The sequence below is a fragment of the Diabrotica undecimpunctata genome, chromosome 6, assembly GCF_040954645.1.
Source record: "Diabrotica undecimpunctata isolate CICGRU chromosome 6, icDiaUnde3, whole genome shotgun sequence".
NCBI lineage: Eukaryota > Metazoa > Arthropoda > Insecta > Coleoptera > Chrysomelidae > Diabrotica > Diabrotica undecimpunctata.
The window spans coordinates 33,253,880-33,278,371 of NC_092808.1; the positions used below are offsets into that span (position 1 = coordinate 33,253,880).

The 24,492-nt window shown below is 34.2% G+C and overlaps 1 protein-coding gene across 5 annotated transcripts in view; it reads right to left on the reverse strand.

Annotated features, from left to right (window-relative positions):
* Ufd4 (ubiquitin fusion-degradation 4-like) overlaps positions 1-24,492 on the reverse strand; it is a 165,112-nt gene that overhangs the window by 91,598 nt on the left and 49,022 nt on the right. For all 5 annotated transcript variants that reach the window (XR_011951199.1, XM_072534601.1, XM_072534600.1 and 2 more), the window contains 2 exons: positions 20,063-20,437; positions 997-1,312 (listed from right to left, as the gene is read on the reverse strand). Coding sequence is in view for 4 of the 5 variants with exons in the window: in XM_072534601.1 (XP_072390702.1) it covers positions 997-1,312; positions 20,063-20,437 (691 nt within the window). In the remaining variant the exon portion in view is untranslated. The remainder of the gene's footprint in view (positions 1-996; positions 1,313-20,062; positions 20,438-24,492) is intronic.

Here is a 24,492-nt window from a genome sequence, read left to right on the forward strand (position 1 = left end):
TCCATTAATAACATATTTAAAAATCAGACATGTAAAAGTAAGTAAAGTTCATTTAATTTTAGTGGAGCTTTAAAGCGTCTGACAAAGTTCTGGTCCATGACAAGTGTCTGACACTTATTACAGTATTTTCAAAATAATATTCTACAAAATATGTATAAAAATCAGTTATGTAAATTTAAGTTAAATAGCTCTTATTTTTAGTTACCTTTCTCACCTGGTACCTGTCCAGGTGTCACTCAGCAAGTTTCATAAATACGCAGGTATTCAAAGCACGCGAGACGCTACTGAGACTCTAAGGTTTCATCTGTGTGAAAATAAGTTATGTCTGATCGCTCTGGGATCTTACTCTATAGGTCCCTTTGTTGTTCAGTGACATATAGTATTACTGTCAGCAGCCATATAGTATATAGAAGGCTTCATTACTGTCTTCTATATACTTTTTTAGTTTCTTTTGTTTGTTTGTTTTTTAATATTTGTATCATTAGCTTAGTGTTTATGAGAATATTAATCCACTGGTAATATAACTCGGGCCAACAATATGGAAAGGCTAATGGTCTAGGGAAAACCATAAAAAAGAGAGAGGAATTGAAGAAACATACTGGATAAGAACCCAGAATAGAGAATGACGAATATTCATCATCAAAAGAGCAATAAAAACTCCGGAACAATGTCAATATTCCTAATAACTATAAATCTGCAAGATGTACATAATAGAAGACAAAGAGGAGGAGACTTTTACCCTTCCGGGACTTTTTTTTCAGTCTGGCTTATAATTTCCAAGTTATCTAATTTTTTATCCGTTGAGTATATTTTTCTTTATAATTTTGCACTAATACCCATAGGCGAGTAGAACTAAATGTCCAAGTATATCTCAACTTTCTAATACGTCACGTATTCCTCGGACAAGACGTTCTAAGTATACGAATACCATTAAATTGATAAAAATGCCATTTGTCTTGGAAATTAAAACACATGTAAATAATATAAAAAACATACCGTGCTGAGCTAAAGGAGCTGGATCTACACCTCTTCTTGTAAATCTGTCGGCTACAGAAGCGAAACATCTAAGTGCGCCATCGGCCACGTGGCTGTCTTCATGGTGTAGTAAAGAACTGAGTGCGGATACGCAAGTTGGTAGTTGGGCGTCTGCTGGTTCCATCTTGGTGCATAATCTTGAGACGACAGCCATAGCGGAATGAAGTGTGTCTTTGTGTACTCTTTGACCATTATCGCGAATAAATGGTAGAATGCAGCTCAATCCGCCTGCATCGAATACTGCTCCGGCTTCTCTTGTACATATTAGCTCTAATACCTGTCACAAAAATTTCAATTAATTTATACTTACTATATGTTAAAATATTCGAAATAATGAGACAATACGATGCAATAGTCATAGACATATACTACTTTCAAAAAGAATGTTGGTGACATTGTGAAACAATTAAGAAATATGTAGGTACCGTTCGCGTCATAAAAAACTGGTACAACTCTTATAACCGAAAATCGTGGTTTTCAAGTTGTGTAAGTTGAGCTTTTCACATGTGTCATTCTAATTTCGAAGGTAACGTTGCCAGTTCAACGAAAATATTATATCAAACCAGCTAAAAGCAGGTCTGTGCGACAGGTCGCAAGTTTTTAAGTATATTAAAAACTAAAACAATATCGAGCATTCTCGATCAGTCAGTCACATTTATATTTAAACATTTATTTAAACATACATCTTAAAAAATTCTATTAATTTGTGTTTTATTATAATTTATGAAAATATTTCAATTCAAAAATAATGATAGATAATAAGTCTAGACATGACTTTAAATTATTATGTTTAATTTCAAATCGAGAGGAGTGATTGGTTTCTCGTAAAGTGTAGCACAAAACTGTATTGAGTTGTGGAATACTACAGTAAATAAAACCCACTGGACAAATTTTATTGTGGAATTTGGACAAGTGTGGAATTTAAATATATGTATTACAATTCGAAAAGTTAATATTTTGTCATAGCTCCATTATTATTAATCACTTCTTGTAATCTTCTGGGAACTGAGTTTATTAAATTTAGTGACAAATTTTCATCTTTGGCCAAGCTTTCCCAGGTTTCTTCAATGATGGTACATAAATGATCCCTGTTTTGGAGAACTACATTTAATTTTTGTATTTTGTTAATCATAAGTCCCCAAACGTTCTCTATTGGATTAATATCTGGACTTTTAGAGGGCCATGGAAGAGCTTCAATGCTATTTTCCATAAGGTAATCACGTACATGGTGGGCTGTGTGGATTGAACAGTTGTCATGCTGGAAAATAAAATTATTGTTGGGCAAAATTTCCCTAACCGATGGCAACATCACATTATCTAATATATGTAAATAGGTTTCAGTATTGAATTGTCCTTCAATTCTCCAACACATTCCTAAACCTCCTCTATACGTCCAAGCCCAAACATTTACACAGAACCGTCCGGACTTATCACTTGATAAAATATAGTTTTCGTTAAACCTATTTCGAGGCGGTCTATAAACCCTAATATGGCCATCATAATGAGACTGGAATACTTTTTCATCAGTAAAAATTACACGGTCCCAAAAATTGACTGGATCATTTAAAACGTAATTTGCAAATAGGAGTCTACTTTGTTTATGTCCCTCGCTAAATTTGTATTTTCGGGCGGCTGCACAATTTTTTAAATCTGTTCTTCTAATTCACCTTAATGCTGTAGGTATAGAAGCATTAAAGTTTGTATTAACTTTTGCTTGCCTTGCCGTATGGAAGGGATACGCTCTTAAATAATTAGTTAATGTTTCATCTTGTTGGGCTGTAGTAATAACTCTAGTCTCCCACTCCCTCTCCTTCTATCCAAAGTCTGCTCGTTTTCCCATTTTTTTTTTAATGTTGTGGATTGTGGTTTTGCTTCTATTTAACTCTTGAGCCAGTTGTCGAATAGATCAACCATCTTCTATTTTTGAAATTATTCTCGTTTTATCAAACTGACTTAACTGACGTGGCATCTTTAAAAATTCACTTTGACAAACTTGTCAAATCTGACTGATGGCAAGCAATATTTTTTATGTTTAATTTTTATGTTTAATCGTTCGGATACGTTCGGGAAGTTTTCACGCACTGATAACATCTGTAGATACTAAACCAACATTTTTCAGTTATAAGAGGATTTTTTAAGACAGACAATGATATCTTACTCCGCTTAATTTTATTCTCATTATCATTTATACACCGTAAATCATTTAATTTTGAAAAAAATATGCATCTAAATGGGTAGGTAAATGTTTTTTGTTTACATTTTATACATAATAGTGTAACAAAGTAATAGTCTATTTATAGATAAAAACGGATTACAATTAGGGTGTAGATTCAACCTCCATAAGGAACATTACAGTGTGATATTGGATTGTAATGTAATACTGTCACGTTTTGAAAAGCATTTTTCGCCCCGGATATTTTATAGTTTATAATCTACGTAGGATAAAGTATAATGTTAGTTTTTCACATTGATCGTTTATGTAATAAATAATAAATTAATTTAGGTAGTTTGCCTGTTACTAAACTTATTGACATAACATACAGTCAACAGTTTGTGTTCTGTAAGTAATTGAAGTATAAAATTACAGTAGATGCATTCCAATGTTCCCTGTGCAAATACCCTAAGTTTAAATATCGTTCAAAATTTTGGACATTAACTCAATCCTCCCTCTGGTTATTAAATTTATTAGATACGGTTTTTTGTTGTTAATAATAAAAATAATACCTATCTAAAAACTTATAAATTTTTGAACGTTTTTTTTACGTTTTACGTTTTATTTAAATTTACTGAAATTCCGTTATCTGTGATGGCAACAACGAATTGATTCACAAACCATTGTGTCCAGTCTGAACACAGGTTTACATTGGGAAAAAAAAAGTGTACCAGTTTTATATGACGGGAAGTGTACCATGTTTGTGTCCTATTTAAGAAAATTATAAAAAAAAACACTGGAACCTCTCAACTTCTAAATTTAAATGTGCTCTTTTTAAACATAAATTTAAATGTATAGGGTGATTCCCACAAGTCAAGCATAGCCCATCATCTTTATTGCTATTGAAACACCCTGCATATATTTATGTTTTTAGAAGCTACTTAAAAACCTCATCTCAAAGAAGTATATTATGAATAATACAAGGTTATTACAATAATACAATTACTACATCAAATTTTGAAATTACAGTAAAACCTCCCTTAACCGAAACATCGTTTAACCGAAACGGCTGACAGTTTCAATAATTTCGTCAATAAAAAGTAAATTTTTATCGCAAAACGTAAACAATTCCATTAATTTCATTCACCGATTGATGCCTATGTGTGTTGGGAAATCAAGCCATTTCCAAATCAAATCATTTTAAAAAAGCCAAAAAAGCTGATGGATGTCGACCACTTTATTTTCAGAATGGTTCGAAAATGAATTCGTCCCAAGTGTAAAATCCTTTTTAAAATCAAAAAACCTTCCCATCAAAGTATTGTTGCTTGTTGGCAATACGCCACCTCACCCTCAAAATCTACAAAATGGTGACAATTGTTAGATTTTTGCCACCGAATGTCACGAGCTTAATTCAGCTGTTAGACGAGGGAGTAATAGAGACATTCAAGAGACATTATAGAGGAGCATTCTTAAGACATCTGTCATTACAGGAGACGCATGAATGCAAAAGTGTTCCCGAAATTCTCAAATCTTTAACAATGAAACATGTTGTTTATTGGTGTGCTGAGTTGTGGGCCAAGATCAAATCTTCAAATGCTGGAACAAACTTTTTGATGGGATTTTGATTGACGATCCCGAAGAAGAAAATGGTAAAGGAACGACAGAAGAAATTAAACTTTAAAAAAAAATTTGCCGGGATGTGACGAAATTAACCTAGAAGAGATACGTGAGTGGTTAGCAGCCGATTACTCAGAAAGTGAATATATGGTTCTTCATCCACACAACCTGAGCGTATCAGACGCCGAAGATGACGACCCAACAGACAACAGGCAGCACGAGACCGCCGACGAGATTTTCAATGCCTTAGAGATAAGAATTTTATACAGTAGGCCTAATTAGTTAGGGACACGACAAGGTTCTTAATTTTTGTTGTCGTTGCTAAAGTTTTGTCCTTTTTAGATAGCTTTACGTTTCCTCGAACAGTCGAATGAGGCAAACTCATGACGTTCTGCAAATGAACGATGGAGAGATATAGCTGCTAAACATCGTTGTCAAACGAAAACGCAAAAGAAAATAGAAGATTTCTTTAAAAAAGAATGTTAAACTTGTTTATTTTCCGTGATTTTATTACTTTATTCTGTATCTTATTATTAGAAAACATTATAAAATCACCTCATCGTATTTTTTAACACCAATACTTTGACCAAGAATAATATAAAAACAATGTTATTTTTAACGGAAATTCTTGTTATCCGAAACAGCCTTCCCCCCAATTATTTCGGTTAACGGAGGTTTTACTGTAATAATTTATCACGCTTTAAATACTGGTATTTTTTTAAATTAGCCAAATAAAGACTTCAATTTTCTAAACAATATCAACAATAACTAATAAGAATCAATATATTGGGTTTTGTATTTAATTTCTTGACGAAAATTATACACAATTTCACCTTATATTACTTATAATATAGTTCTTTAAGACCAGGTTGTTAAAGAACTTTCAAAAACATAAAAATATACATGTGGTTTCATTAAAAATAAAGATTATGGACTGTGCTAGACTTGCGTGAATCACCCTGTACGTTTTAAAGTTGACGTGTCCCCGCGTTTTTCATACTACTACTACTACTACTACTAAGGATTTCCACAGTTTTCACTGTCTTCCTTCACTCAACCGTTTTCTCCAATTTTCCCTGTCATTCCAGTCTCCATCTCGCAGGGTTCTTTTCTCCATAGCCTCGTCGATTTCGTCTCTGAATGACCTTCGGGGTCTTCCTCTCTTTCTTCTTCCAATCGGGCTCCATTCTGTGATTTTGTTTATCCAGCGTCCTCTGTCCGCTCTTCTGACGTGGCCGTACCAGTCTCTTCTCCTCTATATAGTCGATTATGTCTGATTGCACTCCCATTCTCCGCTTAATCTCTGCGTTTTCAATTCTGTCTCTTTTTGTAAGTCTACAGCTTCTCCTCAGGAACTCCATTTCTACTGCTCTTATTCTACCTCTATTTCTCTTGTTTATTGTCCAGTTTTCGGACCCATATGTCAGGATACTTCTTGTCAGGGTATTATATATTCTCTTTTTTGTCTTTATAGTAGTTGTCTATTATATATTCTCTTTTTTGTCTTTATCGTAGTTGTCTTATACAGTTTCTTGTTTGTCTCAGTCTGTTGTTTATATCTTCTTCTGTTGTTCCCTGGTTCGATATTATGGTTCCTAAATACTTGAATTTATCTGTTCCATTTATTTGTCTTCCCTCGTCTATCTCTAGGTTTCTCATATCCTTGTTTTCTGTTGTTAGGTATTCGGTTTTCTCTAAGTTTATTTCCATTCCGTTGTTTTTATATTCTTCTTCTAGTTTTCTGAGCATAAAGCTGAGATCTTCTTCATCTTGTGCGATGACTACTTGATCGTCTGCAAAACTTAAGGTGTATAGGTATTCGTCTCTTACTGGTATGCCCATTCCTTCGCACTTTCTCCTCCATGGTTTGAGTGTCTTTTCCAAGAATATTTTAAACAGAGTAGGGGACGTAGCACAGCCTTGTAGAAGTCCTTTTGACGTCTTAAATGGATTGTAGGCTTTATTTCCACATTTAATAGCTACTTTGTTTTCTTTGTATAGTGCTTTAACTGCTTTTATTAGTGTTTGTCGTTTTTCATTTTTTCAAATAAGAGCATATACAATTTTATTTTATTACGAGGTTTCCACACCGTATATTGCAAACTCTTACTATAATTTATTAGTCTAAAAATACAATGTTAAGACACCTGTCGCTAAATATGAAATTGAAACCATGGAACTTAATAAGGGACATTAAAAAATATTAGTAATTACTTTTAACTTAGGGATGAATTTTTTAAGAGATACATTCGAATAGAAACAAATATAACAGATATTACGGAAAAATGCAGTGGTAGACGCGACTAGAATAATATGTGGAGGTATTTATCTTTTTATCTGATGTTTCTTTACAACTGCGACAAGACAGTATCATAAACAATGCGGGAGCGGGCGTATAATGTAATGTACTTTTAGATGTAATGTCCTATCATTTCGATCGATCACTGTTGATCATTCTCTAGCAGCTGTGCTATTTGTAGCCATTGTATCTTATTTTGTATTGTGTGTATGTCACAAAATTTGTTGGTTGGTTCGATTAGGTATTGTAATTTTCGGTGTTCCCCAGAAGAGTTTTGTATTTCATAGTATTAAGTACCACATCTAGTTTAGATGTAGACCTACTTTCTTAAGATGTTTTAATTCTTCACCCAAATATGCAAAAGGCATACATGTAAAAAACAAAAGACAACTCCAGAAAAACACGAACAATGCTTTATGTGGAGTTGTACGCGCCAATATACCTCAAATTCAGTTCAAATTATGTGCGCATAGACCAGCGGTTCCCAACCTTTTTTAGCTTGAGGTACACTAAGTTAAAAACTTGTTCAGCCACGGCACACTCGGGTAAATAATCTCACATAATAATTTGACTTTCTTTAAAAATATAATTTAAAACATAATCAATTGAGTTAATGCTATGCTCATTATGAAAACTACTGAAACATTAAGAAAACAAAATGTTAATGCACTTACAAACATATATTTTGTGTTAAAAGAGACGAGTTGATAATAAAAAATAATGGAGTATAAAACAGAATGTCCGTCTAATTAAAAATAGTAACACCATATCTAATGCGATATTTGTACTTGGTGACCCTTCATTATTAAATCCTTTCTAAGACGAATTGTAGACAAGCATACCCTCAAGTAGTCCTCTAAAGATTTTAGCTGTGAACGATTTTTGTTCTTGATGGCATTCATCGACGAGAAAGCAGATTCACAGATATAAAAAGTTGAAAACGGTATTATTGCAATTATAGATTTCTTTGTAACCAGTGGATATTCATTGAAGAGGGGAATCCAAAATGATGCAACATCTACATTAACTTTGATTTTCTTCAGTTTTGACTGACCCTCTGCTTCTTCAACTAGTTTACTGTACTTAAGTTTAAGTCCACGGTCGTTTTTTATATCTATCCGTTCACCCTCTTCAATCAGTAGTAAACAGGGCCGTGTCATAAGCCGACTCGATGTATGGATTTCGCACCCAGTCCATTGATGAGGTATCGAGGGAGGGAAAATACTTTTTGATATTGTCATTCAGCTTACTAAGACTTTTCAAAAAAAAAAAGGTCTGACAGATTTGGTTCTACATTGGAATTGTTTGTTAACTGAAACATGTCCCATGTGGCTTGATTTTCAACTTTCTTTATCCACGGTAAAAGCTTTGGCTGAAAGGAACTGATTTTATCAGTAAAAATGGGGATGTTTTCTTGCTTTTACTGCATGCCCTTATTTAAAACATAAAATTTCCCAAAAATATCTTCCAAAAACGCAACTTTGGTGCACCATTTGTCATCACCAAGGAAATTGGCATATTCAGACTGTTCACAAGTAAAAATACTAACAGCTCCTCTTTAAGTTCATAGAATCTTTGAAGGAGACGTCCGCGAGAAAACCAGATTATTTCTGTATGCAACAATAGCTGCGTCGCGTAGAATCCATAGCAGAACACAAACTGTTAAATAGACTCCTACTTTTGATGTAGTTCACCATTTTCACAACAGTTTGCAAAACGTCATTCAGTTCAGACATCAATGACTTAGCAACAAGCGCTTCTCTGTGTAAAAAAACAATGTGTGAAATTAATATCTGGATTTTCCTTTTGTACTAAAGCCAGAAACCCTGTTAAGTGTCCAACCATCGCAGGGCAACCGTCTGTGCTAACACTCAAACAAGACAGCCAAGACAAACCAGCAGTGATAAAATAATAACTGTTTCATCATCATCATCCAGCCCCATTTTCACATCCTTTGTTGGATATAGGCCTTCTCCAAACGTCTCCAGTTCTCTTTATCTCTAGCTGCTGCAATCCAGTTTGTTTCTATTCTCTTTAGGTAGTCGGTCCATCGGATGGGTGGTCTGCCTCGACTTCGCTTGTCGGCTCTTGGTCTCCACTCCAAAAATCTCTTCGTCCATCTTCCGTCTTCCATTCTAGCAACATGTCCAGCCCATCTCCACTTTTGTTTATTGATTCGCAGTATAATATCGTCTACGCCAGTTCGTCGGCGTATCTCCTCATTTCTCACGCGATCTTTCAAGGTCAGGCCCAGCATTGATCTCTCCATTCGCCTTTGTGTTACCCTCAGTTTTTCGGCAGTAGCTTTCGTTAAAGTTAGGGTCTCTGCTCCGTAGGTCAAGACTGGTAAGATGCATTGGTTAAATGCCTTCCTTTTCAGGTGAATTGGGGTATTTGTTTTAAAAATGTCTCTCATCCTTCCATATGCCGCCCATCCCAACGTGATTCGTCTATTTAGCTCGCAGGTTTGGTTGTCTCTGGTTATTCTAATTTCATGACCCAATTATGTGTATTTATCGATTAATTCTACCTTGTTGTTATTGATCTGTATCTCTTCGCTGGGAACCATATTGGTCATCATTTTGGTTTTCTCGAAATTTATCTCCAGCCCAGTTTCTTGTAGTATGTCATTCAGTTCTTGGAGCATGTCTTTGATCTCTCCCAGATTATCTGACAGAAGCACGATATCGTCCGCAAAACGTAGATGTTTTAATCTTTCTCCATCGATGGATATTCCTTTCTGTTGCCATGTTAGTCTTTTAAATGCATACTCAAGAACGGTAATGAACAGCTTTGGTGACATGGTATCACCTTGCCCGACTCCCCTTTTTATCTTTATTTTATTAGTTGCTGAATGTAGACTTATGGTTGTTGTGGCATTTCCATATATATTTTTAACTATATTACAATATCTGTGGTCGACCCTGCAATCTTGTAGTGCTCTTAAGATGGACGGTAGTTCCACTGTAGCCTTTTTAAAGTCTACAAATATCAATGCCACGGGACGGTTATATTCGTTAGTTTTTTCTATCAGGGTTTTTAGGCACTGCAGGTGATCATTTGTGTCGTAATTAGGGCGGAAACCGGCTTGTTCCCGAGGTTGGTAAAAATCCAGCTTTGTCTCTAATCTGTTCGTTATTATTCGGGTATATAATTTATAAAGATGGTTAAGGAGACTGATTGGTCTGTATCTTTCCAGGTCTGCTATATCTCCCTTCTTGTGTAAGTGTACAGTTATTGAATTATTCCACTTTGTTGGGATATTTTGATTCCATAGGCATAGATTAAAAAGCTTTTGAATTTTGGCTATCAGTACTGAGCCTCCTATCTTTATCGCTTCCGTGACGACACCGTCCTCCCCCGGAGCTTTGTTATTCTTCATCTTTTTTAGAGCCTTGTAAATTTCGTCCAAGGAGATAACTGTTTACTAACTGAAAAATATCTAGTCCTGTTGTATTTTCAGGGAGGTCTTTACAAAATAAAAACTGTTCAACTACGTTAGATTCGCCAATAAATCTAACGAAAGCATTAACCTGGGGTTTCCCAAATATATCAGCTGTTTAGAGTTTTTCATTTACTTGGGTTTCAACATCCTTAGACATTCTTCACCAAACATAATTTTAACAATTTTACAGCATGCTGGCAAAATAGTCGTTTCGGCAGTTGTATGGGATTTCATATTTTTTACAATCAACTCTATTCAAAATATACTTAGAGAAAGCCTTGACTACATGGAAAAGAAAATGCGAAGGCATGGGAGTACCGGTACGGAACGAATACCTATATACGTTAAGCTTTGCATACGATCAAGTAGTGATTGCTCAAGACCAAGACGACCTCAGCTACATGATGAAGAAACTACAAGAAGAATATACCAAGGCTGGCCTAGATATTAACCTCGCGAAAACAGAGTACCTATCTACAAGTGAAGAAGACGTAGAAGATCTATAGATTGATGACAACGTAACAATCAAAGGAAAGGATACATTCAAATACTTGGGGTTTATAATCACGAAAAAGGCAACAACAGAGGAAGAAATTACACAAGATTAGGACAAACAAAAACAGCAATCCGACAAATTAACTCAATATGGTGGGATAGACACCTAAATATGAAGACAAAAACACAGATTTATAAAACATTAGTGCGAAGTATTATGACATATGGAGCTGAAAATTGGATCATAAATATGAAAAACAGCAGTAAGATAGTATGTAGTAACAGAGATGGAATGCCTGCGAAGAAGCTGCAGAGTAACAAGAATAGATAGGAGAAGTAATCACGAAATAAAGCAAAGAACATCAATAGAAACAGACATACTAACATACATAGAACAAAAAACACTAAAGTGGCATGGACATGTAAGAAGAACTAGTGACAGTAGATGGGTAAAGAGAATAACCGAATGGGGCCCCATAGGAAGGAGGAAAAGAGGACGACCCCGAAAATCCTGGAGGAACGAAGTAGAAGAACGCCATGATTAAGAGAGGCCTAAACGATGAAGAATGGAACAACAGAGAGAGATGGAAACGGTTGAGCGAAGGAAGGCAGTGAATACTGTAGAATCCCTGAATATATATACAATCAACTCAGAAGCCACAGCTGAACTGGCTTCTTGTACTTTATCCGACACAGATGAAAGTTTTTTAAAAGTGGAATAATATTTTGACATAATATTAATTCTGTTGTTGTTGTATCGAGTTTAAAGTCAACAATGGTGTTGGAAAACATCGATGATTAGGCTCGATGTTGTATTGCCATCGATGGTACGGTTCTGATGTTTAATCGATCGCAATCATACATGTTTTTCCAACGATGTTGAATTATTGAAACAGCAGTCAAGTGCAGAACAGAAGTTTTATTCAATGAAAAATAGTCGGTAAATCACGACGAATTAAAGAAGTAAGTAGTAGTAAAAAAGACGGTAAAATTTCGCGGTACCCTACAGGGACTTCCGCGGCACACTGGTTGGGAACCTCTGGTATAGACGCTACGTACTTTAAACGTAAGACAGTCACAGATCACCTTTAGAACGAAAGACACGTAAATTCATCTGGCTATTTTAATGCGATAAATACATAGAATTTATATTGCAGTTTCATTTAATTCAGTAAATACAAAATTCTTCAAACGTAAGCTACAGGAGTCACTAAAGAAAAAGGAAAGATACATACAAAAGTAAAATAATTATCTCAATCTAATTTTTTGTCTCACGTTTGGTGAAAAAAGGTTTAAGATTCAGAAGTAAACGTTAGTATCAAAAAGACAAAGAAGATCTAAAACAAAACTATGAAAGATCTGGTTAAATGCGAGTCAATAACATGAATAAAATGTAAACTAGTCGAACGACAAAATGAATAAGATCACTAACCGCAACTTATTCTATGACAATTACCTATTAAATCAAGGTCATAATCATTAAAATCGATTCGTGTATTCCTTATTGAAAATTGTTAAAGTGCTACAAGTTGCAAATAACGATATTTAGTGATGATTAGTAAAAACTAAATAAACTTTAATTGCTTTTTAAACATAACTTACAGGTTTTGTTTGTAACAACTACAAGGAAATATCCAATATACGCACGATTTTTGTTCTATTTTATAATTAGTCAAACAAAGTTCAACTTTCGCAATTAAAGTTAAAAGACGAGTTAGACAGTTCGTGTTTTTATCTCAATAAATAATCTGTACATAGCATAAAGTGAATTTGAAGAAAACTGATGAAGATATATCCTAAGGACTCAGCTAATTTCGCTGTCATAATGGAAGGTTTATAAAAACTTAACGTACAAAACGGAAGAAAGTCAATGAAGAACCTTGCGTTTTTACGCATCAACACGTTTCCTCACTCCACCTGTGAGGCGATAACGCCGATGTATTTGTATGCTATATACAGGATGGTCCTTAAGTAATTGTACAAAAAGAAACAGTAGATTCTACACTTTTAAATATTACGATTTAAGCCAACTTGCTTTAATAAAATGTTGATATTAAGAAAGATACAGGGTGTTAAAGTGGAAATTTAAAATTTTATTTTTCGTTTTATTTTTCGGTTTTTATAAATTTTCCACAAGATTTGTAAAATACTGTAGGTTGTAAATATACAAAACAAAAAATATAGGAGAATTTGTCTCTTTATAAAACTATGGTTAATTGTAATATTACAACAAAAAAGTGTTTTTTAATGACTATACCCTTAGGTTGTATGCTATGAATAGTCATGATGGTTTGAGTCAGTGAATTTTTCTAGTTTTAAAATGTTTTGTAATGTTTCATATTTACTGATGATTCATGGAATATTTTAATGATGCTTGAATACAGTAATCGAATTTATTTAATGTATGTATTTAGATTACGAGTTTTATTACGAGTTTAGTATAATTGATTATGGGAAAATTAATTTTTTTTCATTATTTTTATTTTTTATTATAACGCAAATAATGAAAACATACATGCATGATGAGATTAATAGAAAGATTAAAGACGAATCACTTTGTTTCCCGTAATCAGATATGTATGAGACACCATTTTAAAGTACAGAAAATAAGTTTACTTATTTATGTGGTAATGCATATATCTAAATGTACAAGAAAAAAATTAAAATGAGAAATTTCCAAAACAGTTGTTAAATAAAAATTAGCAAAAATCGTTAAAAGTAGAAAACTTTAAAGAACCATATCTTGCTTAAAATTAGTCATATAATCTTCTACAATAGACCAGTTTATAGGTAAAGTTTGTTTATCAGAAAATGGTTGACTTCAATTAGTGCGGTCGTAAATATTATTAAATTTATCTGACTTGGCCCAATGTTAAGACCGGTCCGGAGCGATAAGCAAACGAGGTAGACAGAGTTGGTCTTTTGACAATTAACACTGACTAGACGGTACTCCTATAATAAAGCAAAGGATCCACAAAATTTACAATAATTACGACGACAAAAACAAAAAGACGGATTTAAAATATATTACTTTGTCTTATATACCCGAAATTAATGTTTTCAAATGAGTTTTAAAATAAATTAAATCTATTTGAATTGCTAAGATTATAGATAAATAAACATTAATAATAATTTGTGGTTCTGAAAAGAACAGTTTTTTTATCCTAATATTTGTAGATTTGATGACCGTATCACTCCACACATAGTTCTGTTTCACGCTATCGGTATCCTAATCTAAATTGATTATGATCGCTTCAATTATATTATGATCTACATGAACATATAAATTTTCTTTACTTATTACGTGTCGGACTGAATTTCTCCAACTACGTGGAAGAATATCATTGACACATTTTCTTATTAACTCTACAACAGTACTACTTAACGTTGGAGAAATATTTTGTGACCTCACGTTAGACTTCAATTCGTGCCACATATGTTCTATGGGATTAAACATACAATAAACATAATTCATAGAACAACTGCAAGAAGAAATCGAAAAGAGAAAGAAGAACCAAGAAATAATTATCGCCGGTGACCTAAATGGAAGAACAGGAAGAAAAGAAAACGACAGAACAGTTGGTAGATTTGGAGAAGATATAATGAACGATAACGGGGAGAGATTGATTGAGCTATGCGAAATAAATCACTTAAAGATCACAAACGGATTATGTTATAGTAAACCACGAAAGCTCGATAAAAATAAAAGACGTGAGAGTAAAGCGAGGCGCAGAATGCGGCACAGATCACAAACTAGTAATCGCTTGGATGGAATTCCCCTTCATATGGACCCAACAGAAACCGACCCAGGGAGAGTCTGACCAAGTTACGGCTCCGGCTACACCTGTCAATACGTGCTCAACACAAGAAAACAAATTCAAAATCAATTTATTAGAAGAAGACTCAATAAAAGACCTATATAAGCGAAGATTGGACCAAAAGCTAGAAGAGTTTCGGTATGAATCATTAGAACAAACATACGAACACATAAAAACCTGCATGAAGACAGCAGCCCTAGAAGCTCTTGGAGAAGTGGACCAAAAATACACCCACCAAACTACGAAATTAACCGAAGACACACTAACATGCATAAAAGAGAAAAAGAACTCCATATAAAATACCTGAACACAAAAAATTATGAGGACTTGGAACTATACAGGAAAAAAAATAAAGAAGTGAAAAGAAAAGTGGCAAATGAAAAAAATGAAAGATGGGAAAAAACATGCACAGAGATAGAACAACACATAGGAGGAACGAGAAATTCAGAGTCATGGCGCATCTTAAAGTCGCTCCAAAGAAATAAGACAGAGAAAATCAAGATCGGTCAAATCAAAGAAAACGAATGGCAAGAATACTATAAAAAACCGAAGACCGCCCCGAATTCAAAGAATCAGAAATAGACGGAATAGAAATTTACACACATGACGAAATCGAATTAAGCCTAGCTGAGGTAAAAAGAACGATCAAAACTCTAAAGAACAAAAAAGCAGAAGGTCCCGGCGGAATACCAAATGAATTGATAAAAAACGGATCGGAAAAGTTATTCCGTATGATACATAAAATGTTTGAGAGAGCACTGAATGGAGAAGACTTACCGGCAGAATGGACCCTAGCATATATGACATCAATATACAAGAAAGGAAATAGAAAAAACTGCGAAAACTATCGGGGAATCAACATTATATCGTCTATAGGCAGACTGTATGGAAAGACCATAAAGGAAAAATTAGAAATATATATACAAGATACAATCGGAGAAGACCAGGCAGGTTTCACAGCGGGGAAAGCATGCTTAGATCACATTTACACGGTCGAACAACTAATAGAAAAAAGAATGGCCAAAAATAGATCCGTCCATCTGGCTTTTGTTGATGTTAAGAAGGCATATGACTCAATACCTAGAACCAAGCTATGGGAAGCAATGGAAGACATCGAAGTTCCACGAAGATTAATAAACGCGGTAAAAGCACTCTACAAGAATACCGAAGTAGCTATCAAAACGGGCAATAGAATATGCAGTCCATTTAAGACGACAAAGGGACTACTACAGTGTTGCTCCACATCCCCCACCCTGTTCAAAATATTCCTGGAAAAAACCCTGAAACCATGGAAAAGAAAGTGCGAAGGAATGGGTATACTAGTAAGGAACGAATATCTATATACGCTAAGTTTTGCCGACGACCAAATAGTGATCGCACAAGACGAGGATGACCTCAGTTTTATGATGAGAAAACTGGAGCAGGAATATACAAAGAATGGGATGGAAATAAACCTAAAGAAAACTGAATACCTAACAACGGAGAATACAGAAATAAAAAAGCTGGAAATAGACGAAGGTAAACAAATCAAAGGAACAGACAAGTATAAGTATTTAGGCTTCATAATATCAAACAAAGGAACAACGGAGGAAGATATAAAAAATAGACTAGGACAAACAAGAGACTGCATACGAAAATTGAACCCGGTACTATGGGATAAGAACATCAGCATGAAAACAAAGAAAAAAATATATAATACCATGACAAGAAGTATCCTCACTTATGGGTGTGAAAATTGGACAATAAATAAGAAAACCAAAAACAAAATAAGAGCAACAGAGCAACAAGAAGAGATAGAATAAATAACATGGAGATTAAGAGGAGAATGGGAATGAACTCCGACATAATAAACTACATCGAACAGAAGAGGTTAACCTGGTACGGACATGTCAGAAGAGCAGACCAAAATCGGTGGATAAATGGAATAACAGAGTGGAGCCCGATAGGAAGAAGAAAGAGAGGCAGACCCCGAAGATCTTTCAGAGATGAAGTGGACGAAGCAATGAGTAGAAGAAACCTACAGGAAGGGGACTGGCTAAACAGGAAAAATTGGAGAAAACGGTTGAGTGAAGGAATACAGTGAAAACTGTGGAAATCCTTGTATATATATAATAGGGTGGAAGCCGCAGCACTGTATGTCCCATTTCCCATTTCCTCTGCCAATGTATCACAAACATATACTCTTTTTATAGAAAATGCCTTTAAAACTTCTAAAAGCTCTTGTTTGTAATTTTGTAATTTCCAATTTAGTATTATTCGAGTTTGGAGCATTACTTAGTTGGCGACTGTGATAGCTTGCATTGTCCATTACTATCACGCATTCATTACTATTACTATATTTTGAACCATTCTTCAAAAAGTTCTGCCGTTGTATCTTCATGGTAGTCGACGCAGGAGTATTTAATATTCTTTGCAGAAAGCCACAGGGCATTTGGAACCCAACCATTTTCTGATCCAGCATGTAAAATAGTTATTCTTTTCCCTTTATTTGACGGAGCTTTTGTCTCACATTTACCGGAGGAATCGGCAAATCCTTTAGGTCGCGTTGAATGTGTGTCAAACCATGTCTCATCGAGGTAAATTATCGGACGATTTTCAGAACGGAATTTTCTTATCGAAGTTATATACTCATAACAGTCATAACGCCATTTTTGTAATCTATGAGATTCCATAATTACTTGTCTTTTGTCAATTATACGATATCGAAAGCCCATACTTTTCAAAATTTTCCATAAGCTGGTGGGGCTACAGCTTATTTGGGTTTCGTCAACATTAAGCCGTTGCTTCAGAGCTCTTAATGTAGGTATGCGTTGCTCTTCGTACATGGTATAGGCTTTTCGACGTACCTTATCGGCTTCCTCCATACATTTGGTGGAACTGGAATCTTTACGTTTTTTCCTTGTTTCTATGGGATTTGATGTAATTATTTTTACTGTGGTCAGAGGTATTTTCGTCAAATCTATTTGACAAATCTTTTTCGGCATATTTCACTCGTAGCGGAAGTTGTGTCAAGTCCTCTTTTATTTAAGGTACTGTATATAGTTTTTACAATTTGCTTTGCATCTACAGATAAATGTTCCTTCTTTACCGGAACACTAGAAGAAGCCCCATTATTATTATCCCACGGACGCCACATAATGATAGAAAACGTAATGAATACAATGAGTAATACTACTTAAAACTTCCCGTGATACATAAAGACAAACAAATTTCATCAATAACTCATATTTAAATACTGGTTGGTGTTCAGTTCCATAAACTTATTATATAAATACCTTGAAACCATTTAAAAGGTGATTACAGCAAACCCGTCGCGCACTACCTTCGAATTCGAAAACCCTCTTATCAGTTTCGTCAATATAAGACTTATCTGTATTAATGAAATTATAATGAGTTTGGATTGTACGCAATTAAATCAACATTAAGAAATGAAGATTGACAAATTTTACCAGGAAACATATTTAAATTTTACCTGAAACCGGGCCTTTTATACTATTATGGGTTAACCCAGGATGTTTATAGTCGGTACTAATTGAAGTCAGCCATTTACTGCTAAACAAACTTTAATTTATTTTTATTTCTATTAAATGTACCATTGTATACACTCAACAAAACTTATATGGAATCACCATGTATTTCAAACTTATATTTATTTTTTTTTGAAAAAACTTATTGTTGTGAAGAATAAAGGTTTTTATTGAAAATAAACAAACTAATAAAACAATCAGATCCCACTGCCCAGCACGGTATAGATTATTTGTTTTAGTTGTAAATTGAACGAAAATTAATTAACCTAATTTCGCATTCAAAACGGAAAATATGCCTTATGTGGGGTTAACGGACGTGTAAAGGGGAAATTTAATATTATTGGTCTTGTGGGGCAATGAATCTCTCAAAAGGACGTAGCTACAGTGGTAGGCATAGCACAGGGCGTTGTGTCAAAAACCTATGCTAAGTATCAGGTGTTAGGAACGCGTAAGAATAGACCAAGGTGAAGTTGCCAAAAAGTCCAAGTAGCTAGAATAGACCCAACAATTTCTTACACGCAACTTCAAAAGCAGCTTTTGAGAGGTACAGGTGTAAGTGTTTCAGTTGAAACGACAAGAAGACTTCGCACTCAAGAACTATACAGCAGTAGGTAGTTACGGATTCCCGAGTTAATCAGGCAGCACAAGATTGATCGCCTAAATTGGTGTCTTCAATACAAAAATTGGAACATTGGAAATTGGCAAAATGTGCTATTTTGAGACGAAACCAGGATTTGTGTAAAATCATATGACCGATCAATTCGAGTAGCCAGATCTGTTCACAGAGCTAAAGGAGGAAGTGTTATGTTCTGGGGAAGTAATATGGTCGGTGAAAAAACTTCTTTAATTTCCATTCAACCAACTTTAATAGCTCGAAGGTATGTTGATTTGGTTCTAGAACCTCTAGTTAGACTCTGAAAAAGTGCTGTGGGAATAAATTTAGCTTTCATGCATGATAATGTACCTCCACATACCAGCAGAGTCACTACAGACTTAAATGAAGCAGAAGATATCGCTATTCGGTAGTGACCTACTTGCTCACTCGACCTTAACCCTATAGAGCATTTGTGGGATTTGCTTAAAAAAAGAATTAGATCTTGCCGGGAGGTTTAGATCTTCTTAGTAACTTTTTTTTATTTTTTTTTTTTTATGTTATTCTTTATGTATTGGTGATTAAATTGCTTTAAAATAAATATTCTTTGACTTCGTAGATTAGTTTTTTTTTAAATTCGCTTTAAATAATATGAAATATCAGATGATTCCGTATAAGTTTGGTTACCTAAAACTGCGTAGAGAAAAAGTATAGAAGAATGTTTGCGCAAAAATAAGAAAAATGGCACAAAAATGGTGTGATTGGTGAACTTTGAAAAATCGTATCTCAAATACTATACTTAAATCCTAAATACTTCTACCAAACGTCATTTTGAATAGGAAGGATAATTTTTTTTCTGTGAAAAAAAAAAACAACCTTTTTTCGTGTTTTTTTTTTGAATATATTTTTGAAAAAAAAATTGGGAATCCATTGACCATATGAAAAAATAAAACCCGTTTAATGTTGTAGTTACTATTAGCTCTTTTTTTTGGGGCATAATCAATAGCTTATTAGAAGTTTGTTATTTAATAACAAAAATAAAAATGTCCAAAGAACAAAATTTAAATAATAACCTAACTAACCTTTACGCATTGTTCTGCTAGATCTTTGCTGGTCCTAGAAGATAATTCAGCTACCACTAATCTGTTGCAAATGGCTTTAACAGCTCCCTCTATCGCAACAATTCTTCTCGTACATTCAGCCGACACGTCCAAATAATAGGTGATTGCTCTAGCGGTGACTTCCAACACGTTTTCTGGAGCTTGTTCATCCAAGAATATTCTACATAATGCTGGTAGGAAAGTTCTAGGCGGACAACTTTCGAAGCAACGGTCCACATTATCCGACATCAAGAGTAACATGCACAGTTGCTCCAGGGCGATGAGCTGCATATCGCGCTCATCGCCCAAGCCGCTATTCAGCCATTCCAAGAGAGTTTCCGGGTCAGGATCAGCCATCTAGAACAAAAATTACAGATATGAACATAATTTTCAAAATAGGTATTGTTTACAAACAAGAATATAGTACGATTAAATTATAGAGGTACCTATAAACTACAGTCTAACATTATTTACTATTTTTATTGGAAATTAACAATAATTTCCGTTCAAAATAGGTACGTTTATTTTGACATTTCGATTTCCGAGCTGGCAATCTAAACGTCAAAATTAACGTAAGTATTTTAAACTGAAATTGAGGTAAATTTCCACTAAAAATAGTAAAAATAATATTAAAACATCATAAAAAATAGCTTCAGAATATTCAAGTCGAACAGTGTCATAGTTGTTAAAAGCGTACATATTTAGGTTAAAAGTATAACAAAGCATAAAGTTACTAGCTTTTTAGTATTTCTCTTACGGATTTATTATGGCTGTCGTTGCTTATACCTTCACATTTTCCGTCCCTTTTAAGTTTGTTGTTACCATTGCTTCGCTGATACCATCTCATATAGTCGCGGTAACATATTATATTGTATGGTAAATTCGTTTAGCAAATTCTTAACTGTAAACAAACGCACGTGTTGATATTCGCCCTCTCATTCGTCAAGAGACTATTAAATATAATTTATTGCCTTTAAGCCAGACGGATTCACATTTTACAGGTCCAAACTTGCCAGTCTGTTTAAATTCAAATTGTATTTTTAGCGTGTTGGTTTTTAAGTCAATATATTGTGTGTTATATGTTATAGTTATTGTTAAGTTATTTACTGGTCGTGTTATTTTTTAGAGTTTACTGCTATGTGTTTAATATTAAGTTTTATAGTGTGTAGTGAACTTTTAGTATCCAAAAACAAAGTATTTGTTAATCAAAAGTAAAAATAGCTAGCGGTAATCACTTTAATAAAGGTAAGAGAAACCAATATTTTAATTTATTGATGTTTCGAAAAGTTTTATTTCCTTTTTAGTTCATTTATTCACGGTTTTTGCTGTAAATATTAAAGAACCGCTTGGATTGACATGAAATTTGGCATATACATAGCTAAATTATCCTGCAGATAATATAATAAAATTTTCAAGAAAAGGAAAAAGACTAATAATCTGTCACATTGACAGTGAAGATGGGTTTGTTCCACAAGGGGTGTGGGTATTTGAATAAAAAAAAGTGGGGCCTACCATGAAGAGATGGACGGGAAATCTTTCGAAAATTGGTTTAAAAATATACTGCCTCAATTAGAAGACAACTCCATCATCGTATTGGACAACGCGTTTTATCATTCCAGAAAATTGGAAAAAATTCCAACTACTGCTTCTAGAAAAGCTGACATCCAAGTGTGGCTGAAATAAAGTTTGAGGACTCCATGTTAAAAGTGCAACTGCTGGCTGTCGTTAAGGAACATAAGGGACAATATAATAAATATATCATTAATGAGATGGCAAAAAACCAAAACAAAGTAGTGTTAAGGCTGCCCCCATACCATTGTGAGCTCAATCCGATTGAGCCCATCTGGACAGAAGTAAAAAATTATGTAGCAGCCAAAAACACTACTTTTAATTTTTAAATTGCAGATATGAAAAACATTTTTTATGATGCAATAAATACTATTAGTCCAACTACGTGGCAGAAATGTGTGCAACACGTTCAACAAAAAGTCGAGTCCAAACTGTGGAAGTTGGACAATATAATAGAGAACCATATTGAACCCACAATAATAAATCCAGACGAAGACAGACTTCAAGAAATTTTTACACTAATAGTTTCAAAAGTAAATATTTTAAAAAATCATATGATACACCTCAGTACGACCGTTTGGCTTTGTCGTGCGTTTGTTGACAGTTGGGAATTTGTAAAATGAATGTAGTTTAGAACGCTTTAAATGCGGAGACGTTTGATCCCATCTTTTTTACAACCGACCAGATGCCGTTTTAGTAAGACAAGTGTTTTAGTGTAGAAGCAGTTCGTTATTGCGCAAAAAGTGTTACCGGGACTCTGATCCATTGATTACAACTATTAAACGATGGTTTTCTGAATTCAAATGCGGTTGTACCGACACCAATGATGCTAATCGTCCTGGAAGGAAAAATGATGCGGTTATTCCCGAAAACATCGAAATAGCGCTGAAAATTATTATGGAAAACCGCAAAGTGAACTTGCAAGAGATAGCTGAACTTCTAAAGTTATCAAAGAGTAGTGTTTTGACTATTATACATGAATATTTGTGTATAAGAAAGTTGTTTTCCAAATGGATGCCGCGTTTTATCACATCAGAGCAAAAACAACAACGAAGTGATGATGATAAATCTCGGCGCTGTTTGGACAATCGGAGTCAGAGTTTCTGCATCGGTATGTCACAATGGAGGAAACATGGATCCATCACTTTACTCCGGAATCAAATCGGCAGTCATCTGAGTGGACAGCATCCGGAGAAAGTCGTCCAAAGCGCCCAAAGATGCAACAAAACGCCGGAAAGGGACTTTCATTGACTATTTGAAACATGAAGAAACAATCAACAGCGACTATCGAAATCGCAAAGAAGATTACTGTAAATATATTCACTTCTAATCTATCTAGTTCGTTATACCTAATAATTTGTAAATTACAAATATGTTTAGCCTTAAAATTCTACAAAATACAACAATTTTAACGTGACCTCGATTTTTTGCTCGCTAGTATAGTTAGAATTGTTACCTAGAAAGGTAAATCGTGACTTTTAATGTAGAACAAAAAATAAACATATGTATATAGATACTTATTTATATTTAAAATCTCTAAAACTCGAAAATCTCTACTGATATTATAAAATGTCTATTTACCCAAGAAACTAAATATTTAAAATTTTATTTTGTCATGTCGTGCTAATAATGCCTTAATAAAAAAAACGCCTCCCGATAGACTTCTGTTGTAGTAATCAGCACATTTATAGATTATAATGTAATCATTTTACTGTTTAATTTATAATTTAAAAACTCTATTGACATTAAACAGTGCCTACAAAAACTCTCTTCACATAAGAAAGCTTGACATATTTGAAATATTATTTATCCAGTTGGAAAGCATCGGAATGTAAAAAAACCTAATTAACCCTGGATTACTCGCATAGCAACTTGTTACAGAAGCGGTCGCGTGGGATACACGTGTGTCCCAGGATAAATCTGGGGTCTAAAATATATATTCAATTGCCGTTTTGATATAAAACAAAGTTTGTTTTTATGAAATATTTATTAGACAACTTTATATTTTGTTAAAAGCGAATACATTTCAAAAATTAAAGTTGGATAAAATGGTAACCAAATCATCCATCTTATTCTGTTGTGCATTTTAAGTAGACGACCGGTTATTTTCTCATGTTTCTTGAAGATCCAATTATTGCAGAGGGAACAATAATACCTTGTTCTTTTGTCTCTTTTTCGAAGACATACTGGTTGGGATGAAGCTGTTTCTGTAGAAGTCGAAGCTTCTTACGAGTGTTTCCGGTTCCAAGTAAAAAATCCGCATTTTTTTCTTAATTGTTTCGAAACATTAGGAGTACAAAATCTCTTTCCAATCTGCGGCTTCATCAGGTTTAAAGCTAAGCTGCGTAAAAAATCGCGCCGTATAACGTTCAGGTTCGATTTATTCATTTGGAATAGTACTAAGACATTTATTCCTGTTATATTCATAATATCCAAGAAAACAGTAAGGGCCATCTCCTACTGTTTCTGGCGACATTATAAGTACCACACATTTAATCTACAGCATCTATCCCGAATTTAGAAGGATTGTAGTCCACTATCATTTTCGGTTTGCCAGTATCCTTGTCTATGCTGTCATCTGTATGGCTTGTGGAAAGGACATTTTTCTTCTTCCTTAGGACAAAAAATACAAGCACGCAGTTTTTATGAAATGCAAACTGACTACTGAAGTCTGGTCTTTCGACGGTGTTTATGAATTCTATAGGTATCTCCCGCTTGTTTTTCTTTACTGTTCCGAGCATAGTTAGTTTGAATTCATTCTTTAGTTGTATTGCTAGTGGGAAGCTAGAAATCCAATTGGCCATAGTTATATTACGGTATGTTCCTCTTATAGACTTACAAGT